This window comes from Saimiri boliviensis, chromosome 7 (assembly GCF_048565385.1).
Source record: "Saimiri boliviensis isolate mSaiBol1 chromosome 7, mSaiBol1.pri, whole genome shotgun sequence".
Taxonomy (NCBI): Eukaryota; Metazoa; Chordata; class Mammalia; order Primates; family Cebidae; genus Saimiri; species Saimiri boliviensis.
This window is the reverse complement of record NC_133455.1, coordinates 4,343,896-4,361,294: the sequence shown is the minus strand read 5'-3', so window position 1 is coordinate 4,361,294 and position 17,399 is coordinate 4,343,896. Positions and strand designations below refer to the sequence as shown.

Genomic DNA, 17,399 nt, shown 5'->3' with positions numbered 1-17,399 from the left:
CATAGTGAAACCCCATATCAAAAGAAAAAAGCAAAGAATAGAAAGGGTTGAAGATGGGGGAAAGGGAGATGATAGAGACAAAGAATAAATACTTTTTGATTATTGTTGAAAACTAGGAAGATGATCATAGATAAACTAAAAGTAAATTGTTGAACATTCTGGTAAATTGTTCCAAAGAATAACCCTTTATCCCCAGTCCCGGCACAGTGTGTAAATGATACAGTGTGTCTAGTCCAAATGAGGACAGCGTGGTGTTTACCCTGGGAGGTTCCCCCTAGAATCGCCCAGTTCCCAACAGAATGGAGTAGCTCCCTTGACCCAGTGTGTCTGATTCTTTTTGGCAGGACACTGAAATTCTGAACACTGCCATACTCACGGGAAAGACAGTCGCCATGCCCGTCAGAGTGGTCTCTGTGGAGGAGAACAGTGCCGTGACGGACATCTCGGAGGCGGTGGAGTGCAAGTCCACGGATGAGGACGTTATCAAAGTAAGTCATTCCACAGCCGGCTGGATGGAAGTGGTGGCACTGTGACTTGGGCGTCCCATTTGCTAAGAACATTCATACCGAAATACACCGAGGTCCAACTGTACAGAGGCTTCTCCACTCAGCGTTTCCAGTGCCATCTCTTTGTTTTGGCATCTCGCCAGCCTAGTAGGGGTTTTGTTTCATTCCTGACTTTCTTCCCTTTATTTGACAATTGAAAATTGTGTGTGTGTGTGTGTGTGTGTGTGTGTGTGTGTGCGCGCGCGCGCGCGTAATGCACAACACATTATTTTAGAATACATATACATTAGGGCAGGCATCCCCAAACTTTTTACACAGGGGGCCAGTTCACTGTCCCTCAGACCGTCGGAGGGCCGCCACATACTGTGCTCCTCTCACTGACCACCAATGAAAGAGGTGCCCCTTCCTGAAGTGCGGCGGGGGGCCGGATAAATGGCCTCAGGGGGCTGCATGCGGCCCGCGGGCCGTAGTTTGGGGACGCCTGCATTAGGGAATGGCTAAATTCAGCTATTAGGCTAGTGCAAAGGTAATTGTGGTTCTTGCCATTACTTTTAAGTGCCAGAATCCACAATTACTTTTGCACTAACCTAATAATTAACATATGAATTACCTCACATGTTTTTTTTTTTTTTTGGTCTGATGAGAACTTAATCTACTCTCTTAGCAATTTTCAAGAATACGTTATTACACTCTAGGAGGCTGAAGTGGGTGGATCACTTGAGGTCAGGAGTTCGAGCCCAACCTGGCCAACATGGGGAAACCCCATCTCTACTAAAAATACAAAAATTAGCTGGGCATGGTGATGTGCACGCATAGTCCTAGCTACTTGGGAGGCTGAGATAGGAGAATCACTTGAACCCAGGAGGCAGAGTTGCAGTGAGCGGAGATTGTGCCACTGCACTCCAACCTGGTGACAGAGACTCTGTCTCAAAAAAAAAAAAAAAAAAGAATATATTAAGAATATATTATGAATAACCAAATTCAACATATTGTACCAGAAAACTCTTGAACATATTCCTTCTCCTGTCTAACTGATATTTTGTACCGTTTGACCAGTATCTCCACAACTATCCCCTTACCCAGCCCCTGGCAACTGCCATTCTAGCTCTGCTTCTATCAGTTCAACTCTGCCAGATTCCACATGTACATAAGATCATGCAGTATTTGTCTTTCTGTGCCTGGCTTACTTCACATAACATGATGTCCTGTGGGTTCGTCTGTGTTCTAACAAGTAATAGGATTTCCCTGTTTTTTCGGGCTGAATAGTCTTCCCTTCTGTTTGTGTATTACATTCTCTTTACCCACGTATCCCTTGATGGACCATCAGCGGTGCTTTGGACTATGGGTCAAACCCTGAACACCTGCTGTAGCTAAGCGGTGATTTCAGTAATCGGTAAACTGGATCTACCTATTCTGGAAGGCAGCCAAGACTCTGCTCCTTGTCTTTCCCAGCAAGGAAATTGCTATAACCGGTTGTGATCACGAAGTAATAGGAGTTCAGTATTTTATATCCTCAAAAGAATGGAAAACATAGATTTTGGGGTGGGGGGAATTTTTCAAAGTTAGCAATAAATTGTAATTTTTTAACGGGCAAAAAAATAAAAAGCAAAATACATTTGCGTAATGGGTTGGCCCGTGGGGTAACTGTTTAAAAGCACTCTTCTAGAGTAGGGGTTGGCAAACCATGAGCCATGGGCCAAACCTAGTCACCGCCTATTTTGTAAATAAAGTTTTATTGGAACACAGCCACTTAAATTCACTTCTATTTTTGCCTTTGGCTGCCGTGGAGGCTACCACAGGAGAACTGAGTGGTTGACAGAAATCACATGGCTTAGAAAGTCTAAAAATATCCAGCATTTTGCTTTTCCCAGAAAAGGTTTGCCTCGAGTCATGTGTGCTCTAGAATTTCCAGTTTTTTGAAGAAAGAAATGCAGTTCCTGGTGTTCCCTATCATTAGTCTCGATGCTACAGCGCAACGTTTGCTTAAAGAATAAGGCGGTCCCAGGGCTTTACCGAGCCGGAAATGGAGTCTCTGGGTATTTTTTTGTAATCCCTGGAAACGCATCCAGAAAAAAAAACAAAAATCAAAAAAAGCATTCAGGTAGTGATTTTTGATTTTCGTTTCCCTCGAATAGAGTCTGACAGACAGCAATCAGTCTTTTCTCTGGTGTTTAAAGCTCCACGTCTGAGCACACAAGAACCCTACGAACTGCTGAGGTGGAGAAACGGCGTGGAAAAAGTACTTCCCTGCAAACCCCACCCCCAGAACAAGCAGCAGACCCCCATGCTAGCGTGTCCCCTGCACTCAGCACCATCACACAGTGATGTCCACACTCAACCATGACAGCGTTCCGGCAGGGGGCAGTAAACACTCCAGCAACATCCTATACTATGACCATCCTTCTGACTGTTGGAGGGGGTGTTTCAAGGAAGGGCTTTTTTCCTTAATTCACCCAAAAGTGATGTATGCGCTGTGGTGGCCTTGAATCCAGAGTGCTTTAACAGAAAGACCACAAGGCCCATGGCAGGAAGAGGAAAAGGGTGAGGAAATTCTAAACCACACTGTCCAGTAAAAACCCAAGGTGAGCCACATAAGAAATTTTAAATTTTCTAATAGTCACGTTCAAAAAATGTTTTAAGAAAAGTTGAATTTAATTGTAATCATGCATTGTGTTTAACCCATTATATTAAAACATTATCATTTCCCCATATAATAAATATGAACATTCATAATGAGATAGTTTACTTTTTTTTACACTAAGTCTTTGGAATCTAGTGTGTGTTTCACACTAACAGCACATCTAAACCGAAACTAGCCCCATTTCCAGAGCTTCATAGCCATGTGTGGCTTGTGGTTCCCACAGTGGACAGCACGGGTCCTTGTTCATTGTTGGCCTTTGTTACTGATTTACAAACCCCCTAAAAGCCAGAACCCTTGATGAATGTCACATGTTGATAGGACACCTCTAGCACTGATAACTTTTCTAGAGGTAAAGAACCTATCTTTTAGCCTACAAAACCCAAGAGGGAAACAACCCAAAATTTGTCACAGCTGTATACATAGCAATCGTTGATTACTCTTCAAACAATTTTGACATGGAGTCCATTACCAGTATCTCCAGGAATTATAATCAGTGTCTTTAGGGAAATAAATACATTCAAACAGAAAACTGCCTCCTGAAATGAATCCAGAGTTGATACCCCTGGCTGTTGACAAAGCAACGTGAAAGTTGAGTCAGCGGAAGCTGGGTGAGGACATCTGAGCAGGCAGGCTTGGTGTACATGAGCACTGTCCCTAGGCCCCAGGCTTAGCTTGTGGCCTTGGGTCTGATGAGATCAATGATGCTTGCAGTCCTGGTTGGGGACAGCTCAGGATGCCGTGGAGAGAAGAGGGGAGGGAGCTGACATTTAATCACAGCCAGCTCTGCAGCAGGCCCATGAGGTTTTTGGATTTAGTCAAGAATTCTGAAGACTCCAAGACTGCACCCTAATGTAAACTGGCAAATCAAACTGTCACAGTTTGATGGATGCTGGCAGAAGACAGAAGACCCCAGGGTCAGAGACAAAGGACAGCCACTGTATCAGCATCTTCCTGTACCAGTTGCCCGGACTTCAGTTCCCACCGGGTTATGCGGAGGGGGCCAGTGACGCTTGCACGTGTGACAGTTTGGGTTTCAGGAGAGGAATCCTGGCCTTAGAGAATGTGCGTCTTTTCTAATGGGTGGTATTATGGCCTATATGTTTGTATCCCACCCTGAACTCCTATGTTGAAGCCCTTAACACCCAATGCAACGATATTAGAGGTAGGACGTTTAGGAATTAACTAGGCTTCGCTGAAGTCATGAGTGTGGAGCTCCCGTCATGGGAGCAGTACACTTATAAGAAGAGGAAAACAGACAGAGCTTGCCGTCTGTCCCTTGTGTGAGGAACGTGAGGACGTAGCAAGAGGGCAGCAGTCTGCAAGCCGGGGAGAGGGCTCTCGGCAGGACCCGACCATTCTGGCATCCTGATCTCAGACTTCCCAGTCTCCAGAACCGTGAGAAATAAATGTGTGTCGTTTAAGCCACCTGACTTACGGTATTCTGTAAAAGCAGGCCAACCTGACTTAAGGCAGGCAGGAAGCCTACCTGACCTGCCCAAAGAGACGATGCCTTTATCATCCTGGACCTTAAGTGTGTCTGCCCTTTGCTCCAGAAGAAGGCACTGTCTATCTTCCAAGACCGTTCACTATATAAAACACCTTTGAAAGGACCTTTCAGAACAAAAACAGTCAGTGTTGTGCTTGTACAATGTGCTGAAATGCAAGAGAGTCATGGAGAATTTCTCCCAAAGAATTCTTCATGGCTTTGCCACATTCAAGTTATGAAGTCTTGGGTGATCCACAGTGCTTCCTCCAGTACTCAGTCTCCTTCTTAGTAAAATGGGGATAAGCATAGTTACGAATTCAAAAGGTCAGCATGGGGATTAATCAGACTGACAAATCCAGCAGAGAACGTGACCTAGTAGCCAGCATATAGGAAGGGCTTAATAACTCAGAGTGCACTTTGGTCATCTCATGTAATCCTCTGATTGGGCAGATCAGGGATTAGGACTGGAGGCTTACAAGTATATTTTGCGTGATATGCACAGTGTTGCTTAAAAAGATCAGAACAGAATGCAACTCATTTCAAGTGTACAATTCAATGATTTTTAGTAAATTATGCTAAGTTCAGCAGCCATCACCACGATCCACTTTCAGAACATTTTTGTCACAGTTAACCTCCATTCTCTAAGCCGTCACTAAGCTGTTCTGTCTCTGTAGATTTGCCTGCTGTGGGCATGTCCTGTGAATGACAGCATACAATACATGGTCTTTGTGCCCTTTTTTCCACTTAGCATTATGTTTTTGAAGCTCATCTACATGCTAGCATGGGGCGGTCATGTGTTTCTTGTGTTGCTGAATAATATTCCACTGTATGGATATACCATATTTTGTTCATCCATTCACCCAGTTGGGTTGTTTCTACTTTTGAAATGTTTCATCCATTTATGAATAACGCTGCAATGAATATTCGCATTTCTGTCTTTGTGTGGACTTACATTTGTACTCCCCTTGAGTAGATGCAGAGGAGTAGAATGGCTTCGTCGTGTGATAATCTTCCATCTAATGTTTGAGAAACTGACAGACTTTTCTCCAAAGTGGCTGCATCATTTTGCATTCTCACAAGTTATATGGAGGGTTCCCCCTCCAGCTTATTGGGAAAATCCTGCAGATGTGGGAGAGCTACAGTGTGCTCATCTGGCAACACTGTGGGGTGCCCTTTATTCATTTATTTTTCTTTTTCTATAAGTTATTGGCTACAGGTGGTATTTGGTTACATGAATAAGTTCTTTAGTGGTGATCTGTGAGATTTGTGGTGCACACATCCCCCAAGAGGTATACACTGCATTATATCTGCAGTCTTTTATCCTTGACCCCCATCCCACAATTCCCCCCAAGCCCCCAAAGCTCACTGTATCATCCTAATGCCTTTGCATCCTCGTAGCTTGGCTCCCACTGGCACCTTCTGATCGGTCACAATTGCCTTATATTCGGTCCATTTCCATGATCTGCTTGGCCCATGTAAGCGTTGGAATGTGTGTAGATGGAACCATACCCGTTGTGTAAATGTGGAGACTGAGGTTCTGGAGGAAGTGGCTTTTATTATTTTGCTTCCCAGCTTTTCCTTTTTATCCTTCCTTCCTTCTTTCCTTCCTTTCTTCCTCTTTTCCTCCTCAATTTCATTCAGCCAACATTTATTAACCAACTCCCGCATTTAAGGTTCGTGATTTTGGTTAGGAAGAAACAGATGAAAAAAGTGCATCTCTCAGGCGTCGCGGCCAAACAGAAGAGGTAGACGCGTGGGACTCCATTATGCATGCCAACTCACTTGCTCCTCGCAACACCTGTGTGATCACTGGTATTCCTTCCCTCTTAGAGTAGCAAAAACTGAGGCTCAGAAAATGGAGGCCACTTGCCTGAGGTCACACACCTTGCACAGGGCAGAGAAGGTATTCTAACTAGAGGGCCAAAAGCTCTTGGCCATTAGGCCATATAATCTTTGTACATTCAAATTTTGCTTAACTTTTTACTTTGTATTTGGAATTTCAAACTTATTTCAAAGGTTGCAATGACTGGACAGAGTATACTATATACCCTTTACTGAGGTTCAACTACTGTCAATATTTAACCCATTTGTTTTTCATAGTTTCAGTCTCTCTTTCTCTCTTCCCATCCTCTAGCTAGTCAGACAGGTAGGTAGGTAGATGGATAGATGGATGGATGAGTGGATAGGTAAATAGATGGATGAGTGGATAGGTAAATAGGTGGGTGGGTGGACAGATAGAAGGGAGATAGAGATAGATAGATAGATAGATAGATAGATAGATAGATAGATAGATATAGATAAGATGGACAGGTGATAGATAAGTGATAGATAGGTGGTAGATTTAGATAGATAGATGATAGATAAATAGGTAAATGATTAATAGATGATTGATGGATAAATGATAGATTAGATATATAGTAGATTTAGATAGATGATAGATTGATTGATTGATTTGTTGCTGAACCACTTCAAAGCAAATTACATATAATCATGGCCTTTTAACTCTAACTGTTCAATGTGTATTTCCTAAGAATAAGAATATTCTTTCACATACCCACAGTCATCAACTTCAGTTAATTTAATGTTGATGCAATATGTTATCTAATCCATATTCTGCTTTCCAGTTTTGTCAGTTGACCAACCGTGTCTTGTAGAGCATATTTATCTGCAGCACACGATCCCGTCTAGAGTCACATCACATGTGATCGTCTCACACTCTAGGCTCCGTGAAGCTGAGCAGATCCTTAGCAGTTCTGTGACTGGGCACAGAATACTCTTAAGAAATTCAGAATACTCTTAAGAAATGCAGCCTTTTTTTTCTTTTTAAATAGAATATTCCTTATTTGAAGTTTCCCAATATTTCTTCATATTTTCATTCCCAGCAAGGATAACTATATAAGTGATGATATACGTACATACTTGTTTCATTTATGCTTGTAGGCTTTTTAATCACCCTGGAATTCTTTGGTGGGCATCCTTGCTGATTATATAAATAATATATAAAATTTGCCTAAAATAATAATTGCTCCAGAAAACTCTAAGAAAGAAAGAATTACCTTTACTCCCATCACCGTTAGAAAACCATTGTAAACATTTTAGTAATCATTTATCGCACATATATACCCACATATAGAGATACCTTTATAAGAATAAGATAATATCATATGTACTGTTTTTGGTTAACCACAAACTGTCTTATTGGCAAATCTATACACACACATTACACACACCCACACACGTGTTTACATACATTCAACACACACGTATAAGGGTTTTTCAGTCCTGGTGTCTCTGGCAGGAATAGAACCATATCTTCATACATTTCTGCCTATTCCTTCTCTCACCTGGCAATGCATCGTGAATATCCCGGCCTTGGGGCACTTGGAAAATGAAGCCAGGCCAGCGGGTAGTGTGAAAGAATCGTACGAGCTGAAGAGTCTGGCCTGCAATGCGCAGGTTAATAGGAGTCATAATATCTGAATGGGAGCCAACCTTGGACGTCGGCCTCTCTGTTGATTCACATTCAAAAGGTGAAGGAGCAGCACCTAGCGAAGGACCCTGGCTTGCCCAACAATAACCCCAGGAACAGTAAAGGAAGAAACACACGCAGTACAGACAAGCACTGCAATGCCCAAGTGTCCATCACAGAGGATCTCGTCTACACGGCCATGCTTTACAGCATCTTTGAAATAAAGCTGTGTCTTGGAGTCGACGGCATGGCACAGACTACCCGGCAGTGGTTTTCTTACGTGTGGTGTCACACAGATTTAGCGATATCCAGTCCTTGTTTTTCACAGGTCACATACACTCTATTAAACACAGATGTATTCGCCATTTTCTAGGTACCATTCTGGTATCAGTGACACAGCACTAAGTAGAACAGATGCGGTCCCTGCCCACAAGGAAGCGGCATGCTAGCGATGGAGAGAAGCAGGGATTAGGAAAATGCATGAGAAGCTCATGGAGATGATGGGTACTATGAAGAGGAGCTGTGCTGGGGGGGTGGAGGGGACTTGGTGGGGGCTACTGGGGGTGGGATTGTCCTCAAGGAGGGTCACTGGAGCTGAGCAAGTTGGCAAGGAAAATAATGATTTTTTTTTAATCGTACTTTTGGTTCCGGGGTACATGTGCGAAACATGCAGGATTGTTGCATAGGTACACACACGGCAAGGTGGTTTGCTGCCTCCATCCCCATCACCTGTATCTGGCATTTCTCCCCATGTTATCCCTCCCCAACCTCCCACCCCCAGCTGCCCACCCCCCAGCCCTCCCCAATAGACCCCAGTGTGTGATGCTCCCTCCCTGTGCCCATGTGTTCTCATTGTTCAACACCTGCCTATGAGTGAGAACATGTGGTGTTTGATTTTCTGTTCTTGTGTCAGTTTGCTGAGAATGATGGTTTCCAGATTCATCCATGTCGCTACAAAGGACACGAACTCATCATTTTTTATGGCTGCATAGTATTCCATGGTGTATATGTGCCACAGGAAAATAATGATAATTACTGCCTGCACCTGACTGTACCCCTGTTTGCACAGCACCCTACGTACATCCCCTCACCCTAATGCACTGACACACAATACCTCACTCGGTGCTCCCTGGGTGCCCCCCATCCCGGTCCTCAGCCCTGCCTGTGTCTTTCACAGGATCCCTGCAGCCGCGGGTTGGCAGGCACTGCCCAGGACAGGGTGGGGCTGCTGAGATTTAAAGCATCATCGGAGAAAGTTCAGCTATTGAATTTCCAGTGCAGCCTGCCTGACCTTCAGGGCACGATTCCAGCTAATGGATCCCAGGGCAGAGCTAAAAATAATGCATTTGGTCAACGAGCAGGCCTGGCTTTTCCCCAGTGAGCAAAGGTGCCCGCACTGGCTCCAGCACACAGAGAGCAACCTTGCTCAGCCAACAGCCTGATCGGTGCTCGGCGCTTGGGCTCCCGTCAGCACTAAACTCTCTCTGTGCTGAACCTACTATTGGTTTTGCAGCCTCTGAGTCCTTGAGAGTGCGAAGTTCTGTGGTAACAGCCCTAAGTGTTTAAGGCATCGACAGGATGCATTGCGGCTTTCGGGTGGAATCCGTCCCTAAGCAGGAAGGTGGGAAGAAGAGAGGTTTCTATTTGTACTTGTCATGACGGAGGGGCTTTGGAAGAAACTCTGGGAGGTCTTTATCCTGAAGAGCCATTTGGTTCTCAGATAAAAGAAAATTAAAGAGAACAATGCAATTCCCAGAATCCAGAAGTCTCGGGCTCCAAGCCAAGCTGGGTGACATTGCCCTGTAATGGCCCCTTTGTGGAGCTGGGGTCCCTGCTGTAAGGCGAGGAGGTACCTTCCTTGAGGGCCTCTTGTAGTGCCTCCATCCCTCCACCTGGGATTCCAAATGCAGTTTAAATGGCATGATTACGATCTTGAACTCTGCCACTGACAAGTTCTCCTTTAAGCCCCAGTTCTTCAATCTGCAAAACAGGGGAAGACCCAGGCCTGCCCCAGGTGATTGTTGTGAGTTTGAACGCGGTCATCCGTCTAAAGCATGCAGGATGATATCTTTATGTCATCAGCTCTTCCTACTACCCAGGCTGCCCTAGACCGGTGGTTCTCTGTGGGGCAGTTGAATCCCCACTGAGAACATCTAGCAATGTCTGGAGACATTTTTGGTTGTCACACCTGGAGCAGAGGCTACCGGCATCTAGCTAGAAGTTAAGGACTGCTCTACACCCTGCAATTCCAGGACAGCCCTCACAGCAAAGGATTATCTGACCCCAAATGTCAATCATGCCGAGGTTGAGAAGTCCTGTGCTACACCGAGCAGACACCACAGGGTCTCCCATGCCCCACGGGAGGACGCTCAGTGCCATGAAAGTGTCTGGTGTGGTGCAGCACAGAAGGAAGGATTACTTCCTTTGGCGTCTGACAGACTCGTGTTAGGTCTTTCTGTCCCTAACCCTCTGAGTGCCCTTGGGGAAATCAACCTCTCTGAGCCGCAGTGTCTTTATCTCAAATATGGAGATCCTCAGGGTCATATTGCATAGATGCTACTCAAAGACTGAAAGGAAAAGGCACGTGGCATGCCTGGCACATAGGAAGTGCTCGGTAATTGACACTGGTAATGGGGGTGATGGCAGCTACAATATTCACAAAGCTCTGCTGAGAGCTGTTCAAAGCAGAGTGTTCTCCACACCGTATTGGCTGGTGGACTTGGGTCTTATTTAATCCCTGGGAGGCTAGACTTGCATTAGGCAGCTCTTGCTGTGACCATGCTGCCTAGCAAAACAAGCTGACATCTCAGCCACATTCAACAGAAAGCACGCCTTCAACAGCAACCATTGATTTCTCCCTCAGAGGCCCGTGGGTCCAGCAGAGCAGCCCTGCCTCCATGTGTCAGTTGAGTGTGCTGGGATCCAGGCTTGTTTTGGGTTTGGTTGGCTCAATGTGCCTCGTTTTGGTGGCAAAAGGCAGCAGGACTTGGAGAACGTTCTTCTCTTGGTGGCTCATAGGAGCACGGTGGCCAGGCAAAACCTGCAGGCACATTTGGCGTCTTTGTGGATGTGACACCCACTGACATCCTGCTTTACAGCCGCGGTCTTTACAGCTGTAATCCTTTCATCAAAGCTACGGTGATCTCATTCTCTTTCCGGATATTTACCAAGCACCTCCCTTGCGCTTGGTTTACTGCCATGTACCAGCTGCAGCAGGGCCCCGCTCTCACTGGTGTATCTGTAATAGCAGAGATAGAAAGTATATAGGTAAACACACAAAAGCACGTTTGTTTCGAATATTGTGAATGCTGTGGAGAATGGGATGAGGAGAGACTGCAAGGGGCTAGTTCACGATCAACCATCGTGGAAGCTTCTCTAGGGAGGCAGCATCTGAGCTGAGATCTCAATGCCAAGAGCTTGCAAAAGAGCTGTCCAAGCAGACAGAACAGCAAATGCAAAGGCCCTGGGGTATGAGCAGGCTCTGCATGTCCAAAGAACAAAAGAACAGCCAGGACGAAGGAAGAGGAGGAGTAAGAAGAGGAAGAGAAATGTTAAGATGGGTGAAACAGGCAAGGCCTGGTTGTCTAGGGCCTTGGAGTCTGTGTTCAGAGTTTGGTGTTACTCTCAGCAATATGGCACTGCAGGATATTCTGGTTTGGGTTTTAAGTAGATCACTCTAGAAAGTATGAGGTGGTACTACTGTAAGTTCTATTTTACAAATGAGAAAATTCAGGCCCAGAGAAGCTGAGTGACTGGGCCGAGGCTGCACAGCTGGTTAGTAGCAAAGCCAAGATTCGAACCAGGTCTGCCTAGTCACCGAGCCCATATGGCCTCAGGTTCCCAGTGGGCTCAGGCAAGTGTGGGAATATGCTGTCCTCTCAGACAGACTGACATTAAGATTTACCTATAGCCGGGCCGGGCACAGCAGCTCACGCCTATAATCCCAGCACTTTGGGAGACTGAGGTGGGCATATCACGAAGTCAAGAGATCGAGACCATCTGGCCAACATGGTAAAACCCCATCTCTACCAAAAATGCAAAAATTAGCTGGGCATGGTGGCACGTGCCTGTAGTCCCAGCTCTTGAGAGGCTGAGGCAGGAGAATCACTTGAACCCAGGAGATGGAGGTTACAGTGGGCCAAGATCATGCCACTGCACTCCAGCCTGGCAACAGAGCAAGGCTCAAAAAAAAAGAAAAAAAGATTTACCTACAGCTGTGCTGCTCAGTATGGCAGCTACTAATCATGTATGGCTATTTAAATTAGTTTAAATAAAATGAAAACTTTGGTTCTTCAGTCACTTCATACCACATCTCAGGTGCTCGGTAATCACATGTGGCTAGTGTCTGCCGTACTGGACGACACACATATAGGATGTTTCCATCATCACAGAAAGTTCTATGGGAAGCACACAATAGAAACCTTTGACTGCTAGGAGCTATGCCACACATTGACTCCTAGGAGTGAATAAATGCCTAGAACTGATCAAAAAAGATCAGCTTGTTCTGACCTTCCGATTTAGGCTACAAATAATACCCTGTTCTAATAAAAGACTTTTATGGAAGATAAGACCATTTATTGATAAGTCAGATTTTACCTGAGCCACATAGGCCTCCATGTGGGTGTGCTTAAATGGAAACAGAGGTTTTTTTTAAGTCCCAGGAACCTAGTAGCTGGCCTCTGCATTGATGAAAAGTTTCCAGTCAGGTCCACAAGGCATGGGATAGAGTCCAGATTGAGACCCGGGTATCTGGTGTGCCTCAGGAAGGCGTACCTCTGGAAATCAGTTCGTCTGTGCTTGTTCCTTCTCCTGCCAGATTGTATCTTTTCTGTTCCACTTTGAACCCTCTGCTAAAATGAATTTGAGAACCAGGGTTTGGTCTCAACAGCATTTTATGCCAACCCATCATCTCTTTATCAAGGAGTGTACAGTGGTTGAACAGTTAAGACCCTCAAATTGGCTTAATAAATAAGGGAAGAAACTGCCTTTTCAATAAAAGGTCTAGGGCAGTGTTCGCTTCAGGCACAGGTGGATTCACAAATAACTTCGCTGCACCTCTCAGCTCTGCCTTCAACCGTGTGCATGTCATCTCAGCCCCAGATGGAGGGCCCTGGAGACTCTAGAGCCACACCTCCCCAGGTTCAAGCCCAACAGAAATGAGGCACCGCCATCACTCGATCAGCAATCCTGGGGCTTTCTGTCATGGAGCCAGGCTGAGCCATGTGACCATCCCTGGACCAATCCTGGAGCCAGGGGTTCTCAAATTCAGCCTCCCCAGTAGCTGGCCAACATGGAGTGCAGTGGCACAATCTTGGCCCACTGTAACCTCCACCTCCTGGGTTCAAGCAATTCTCCTGCCTCACCCTCTCAGCAGCTGGGACTACAGGCACATGCCACCATTCCCAGCTTATTTTTGCGTTTTTGGTAGAGATGGGGTTTTACCATGTTTGGCCAGTTCTAGGCATTTATTCATGCCTATGAGCTAATGTGAGGCATAGCTCCTAGCAGTCAAAGGTTTCGATTCTGTGCTTCCCATAGAACTTTCTGTGATGATGGAAACATCCTATGTGTGTGTTGTCCAGTATGGCAGACACTAGCCACATGTGATTACCGAGCACCTGAGATGTGGTATGGAGTGACTGAAGTAGCTGGGATTACAGGCATGCACCACCATGTCCTACTAACTTTTTGCATTTTTAGTAGAGATAAGGTTTCACCATGTTGACCAGGCTGGTCTCAAACTCCTGACCTCAAGTTGTTTGCCCACCTCAGCCTCCCAGAGTGCTGGGATTGCAGGTGTGAGCCACCGCGCCTGGCTTGTTTTTCATTGTTATACATTTTTAATGTTTCTCCTCTTGTCCTCCTTGCTGAGAGGCTGGTGGAAAGAGTGGCACTGATGGGTCTGGGCTGGGGAAGATATCTAACAAAACTGCCCCTTATATCTGAAAGGGTGATTTGGGTTAACAGACCCAAACTGAATTAACGGGGAAAATATATGGGATCTCCTATGTCCGAACAGTAAGAGATTTCCTGGCTTCAGGGATGGCTGGATCCGGGGGCTCAAATGAATTAATTAGTATTTTTAGATTATTTCTGACTCTCCATCCTTTGGTTCAGCATTCCCCATGCTGGTCGGAGTCTCAGATAAGTTGTCATGGCCTACAATGGCTGCAGACAGTTACCAGACTGTATCTTTTCTTTTTTGTTTTTTTTTTTGATCCTCCTCTGTCTCCTAGGCTGGAGTGCAGTGGCGTGATCTTGGCTCACTGCAACCTCTAGCTCCAGGGTCGCTATTCTCCTGCCTCAGCCTCCTGGGTAGCTGGGATCACAGGTGTGTGCTACCATGCCCGGCTTTCATTTTAATTTTTATTTTTCTTTCTTTCTTATTTGTATTAGAGATGAGGTTTCACCATATTGACCAGTCTGGTCTCAAACTCCTGACCTCAAGTGATCTACCTGCCTCGGCCTCCCAAAGTGCTGGGATTACAGGTGTGAGCCACCGCTCCCAGCCCAGATGGCATCTTCACAGGTAGAAATCTAACAGAAAAGAGCAAGTACCTTTTGCCTGGGCTGGCCTGAATCGAAATTCTGGGGTTTCCTCTGTTTGGTCCCGCTTAGGTAGTATGCTAACCCCTGAGCCAATCGCTGTGGCTAGGAATGAGAAGTTCTGATTGGCTTAGGCCATGGTCACATAATGTCATTCCTCTGGTTGGAGGTGGAGCTTCAGCCAAACTTCTGGACTGGGGTGGGGCAAGGGAAGGCCCCCAAAGAAACTAGGGCTGTGGCTTCAGGGAGCTCCATGCGATGACACTAGGGGCTCCTCTCTCCTCCACCCCCTTATTCTTTGCCACCCAATTACTCCCTGTCCCAGCACCTCCACTCCATTCCTAATGTGGCCTGGGTCAGAGAAATCGCCCATGTCAGCCCCAGCCAGGCATGGATTTTCCTCGATTTCATTCATCAAAGCAAAAGTTCCCGACCTAGCCCAGGGCAGAGAGGAAGGGGGAGAATGGAGATGCTCTCTGGGTGTCTTCCAGCCAGGTGGCCCCGCTGGTTCTCCTAAGAAGGCGTTGGTCCTCTGTTGGCTGTGGGAGGCCCCAGCACTGCTGGCTTGGCACTTAACACTGTCTGTGGTAGGAAGCTTCAGAAGAATGACTCCAAATCAGAGCACGGATGCAAGAAGGAAATACCGGACATTGAAACAGGGCCTTGCCCGCCCCAGATGGGAGTACTGTGCGCACACCCTGTCACAGTCTCCCAGGGCTGCCATGGCCAACTGCCACAGACTGGTGACTTAAAACAACAGATACCTACTTTCTCACCGCTCTGGAGGCCAGAAGTCTGGAGTCCAGGTGTGGATAGGGCCACCCCTCCTCCGAGGCCTCTAGGGGACCATCCCAGGCAGCAGCTGCTGGCAGGCACCTTGCCCCCTGCAGCGTCTGGAACAGTGCGTTTGTGCCTTGGTTTGCAGATGCATCACTGCACTCTCTGCCTGCCTCTTCAAACGGCCATCCTCACCATGCGTCTTACCTGCCTCGGCCTCCCAAAGTGTGGGATGTGGTGCCTCTTACCTCAGTGTTTTAGGGCTTGAGGATCTCGAGTGCCTATTAAGGAGAAAGAAGGCAGATGGTGCAGAGGGTGACCCGGCAGGAGCTGCAGGAAGAAACTGCATGCGTGGAGCGGTCGGATCTGATTAAGGCTGACGTCCTGGAAGCATCTCCCCGTTCTCCTCTTCCAGCCACCTTGTAAACACCCTTCTGGGGCTAATACGTTCTGTCTGCTCAGCCCTCTACAGATCCCCATCTGCCAGGCCCTAGGGTTCTGCCTGGCCACAGGCTTTCAGTGTGTCCCTGCTATTTACTGGCACTGGGCTAATTCCCCTACTTGTGGATTTTCTTATTTAATTTTCCTGATAAACCTATGCCACTGTTTCTCCTCCTGCGTGACACGCCCCGCCTACTTCTCTGACCTTGTACTGCCAACCTTCTTTCTGTTTCTAGAACAGGGCACAATTATTCCTACCTCCAGGCCCTCGTCCAGGGTAAGTGAGAGGCTAAGTGAGGCTTTTCTGGACATTAATGGTTGCTTTCAAATCCACCTCCAACTCCTGGTCGCTGTGAGACCTTGGACCAGTGATTTTACTTCTCTGTTCTTTGGCCCTCTCACCTGTAAAATGGTTTGTGTGAAGATGAAAGGAATCCACACATATAAACTCTTAGAACAGAAACTTCCTAGGCTGGGCCCGGTAGCTAATGCCTGTAATCCCAGCACTTTGGGAGGCTGAGGCAGGTGGATCACTTGAAGTCAGGAGTTTGAGAGCAGCCTGGCCAACATGGTGAAACCCTGTCTCCAGTAAAAATACAAAAATTAGCCGGGTGTGGTTGTGGACACCTGTAATCCCAACTACTCAGGAGGCTAAGGCAGGAGAATCACTTGAACACAGGAGGCAGAGATTGCAGTGAGCCGAGATCACACCAGTGCACTCCAGCCTGGGTGACAGAGTGAGACCCCCCTCTCAAAAAAAAAGCAATCAATCAATCAATCAATGAACAGAAACTTCATACAGCAGACACTTAATAAATGTGGGGCCTCTTACTGAATCTCTTCTTAGAAACCTCTTCCCCCATATCTCCAGCCTCAGCGTCACCTCATGAGAGGTCTCTGTACTGTTCTGCCTTGTCTTCTTATTTTATTTTTATTGTAGCATTTGTTACTCACGATGGTTTCCTTGTTTGCTTGATATCATCTGTTCCCACTCCCTCAGTGAAATTCCGGCCTCTCACTCATTTCTGTGTTTATCTCCATGTCTAGAAACACCTCACCCATAGTAGGGGCATGGAAAGTGTTGGTTGAAAGAATCTTTGTTTCATAGGTGAAGAAAATGAATCTTAGAGCAGCCAGGACTCTGGCACGACACAGGTGCAAGCCTGCGTTCCTACAACATTTGGATCCTATAGGGAGGTGTGTCTTTCTCTAGGCCCCGCCGCCCTGACCCACAATCCTGCCTGCTTCCTCAGCCCAAGTGGGGCGGGCAGCCAGCCATCTCCCCCTCCTCCTCCCCAAGCCAGGCCAGGCCAGGCAGCCCATCAGCACTGCCAGCCCTGCGTGGACAGCAGCCCCAAGCCGAGAGCAACAGGAGACGCGGCCGTGCACTGTCAGCTGGATAGAGTGTGATTTATCACAGAACAGATTTCTGCCTGGCCATTTGAATTCCGTTTGGCCATCGCTTCAAAGGGCGAGATATAAAAGGGAGGGGAGAGGGGAGAGGTAGTCCCAGAAATACTGCTTAGCCCTGAC

General features: G+C 46.6%; 1 protein-coding gene across 1 annotated transcript in view; it reads left to right on the top strand.

The window, feature by feature from the left end:
* Positions 1 to 17,399, top strand: part of TMEM132C (transmembrane protein 132C) — a 429,688-nt gene that overhangs the window by 385,999 nt on the left and 26,290 nt on the right. Inside the window, exon 5 of the mRNA XM_039472099.2 lies at positions 345 to 488. Coding sequence (XP_039328033.1) covers positions 345 to 488 — 144 coding nt within the window. The remainder of the gene's footprint in view (positions 1 to 344; positions 489 to 17,399) is intronic.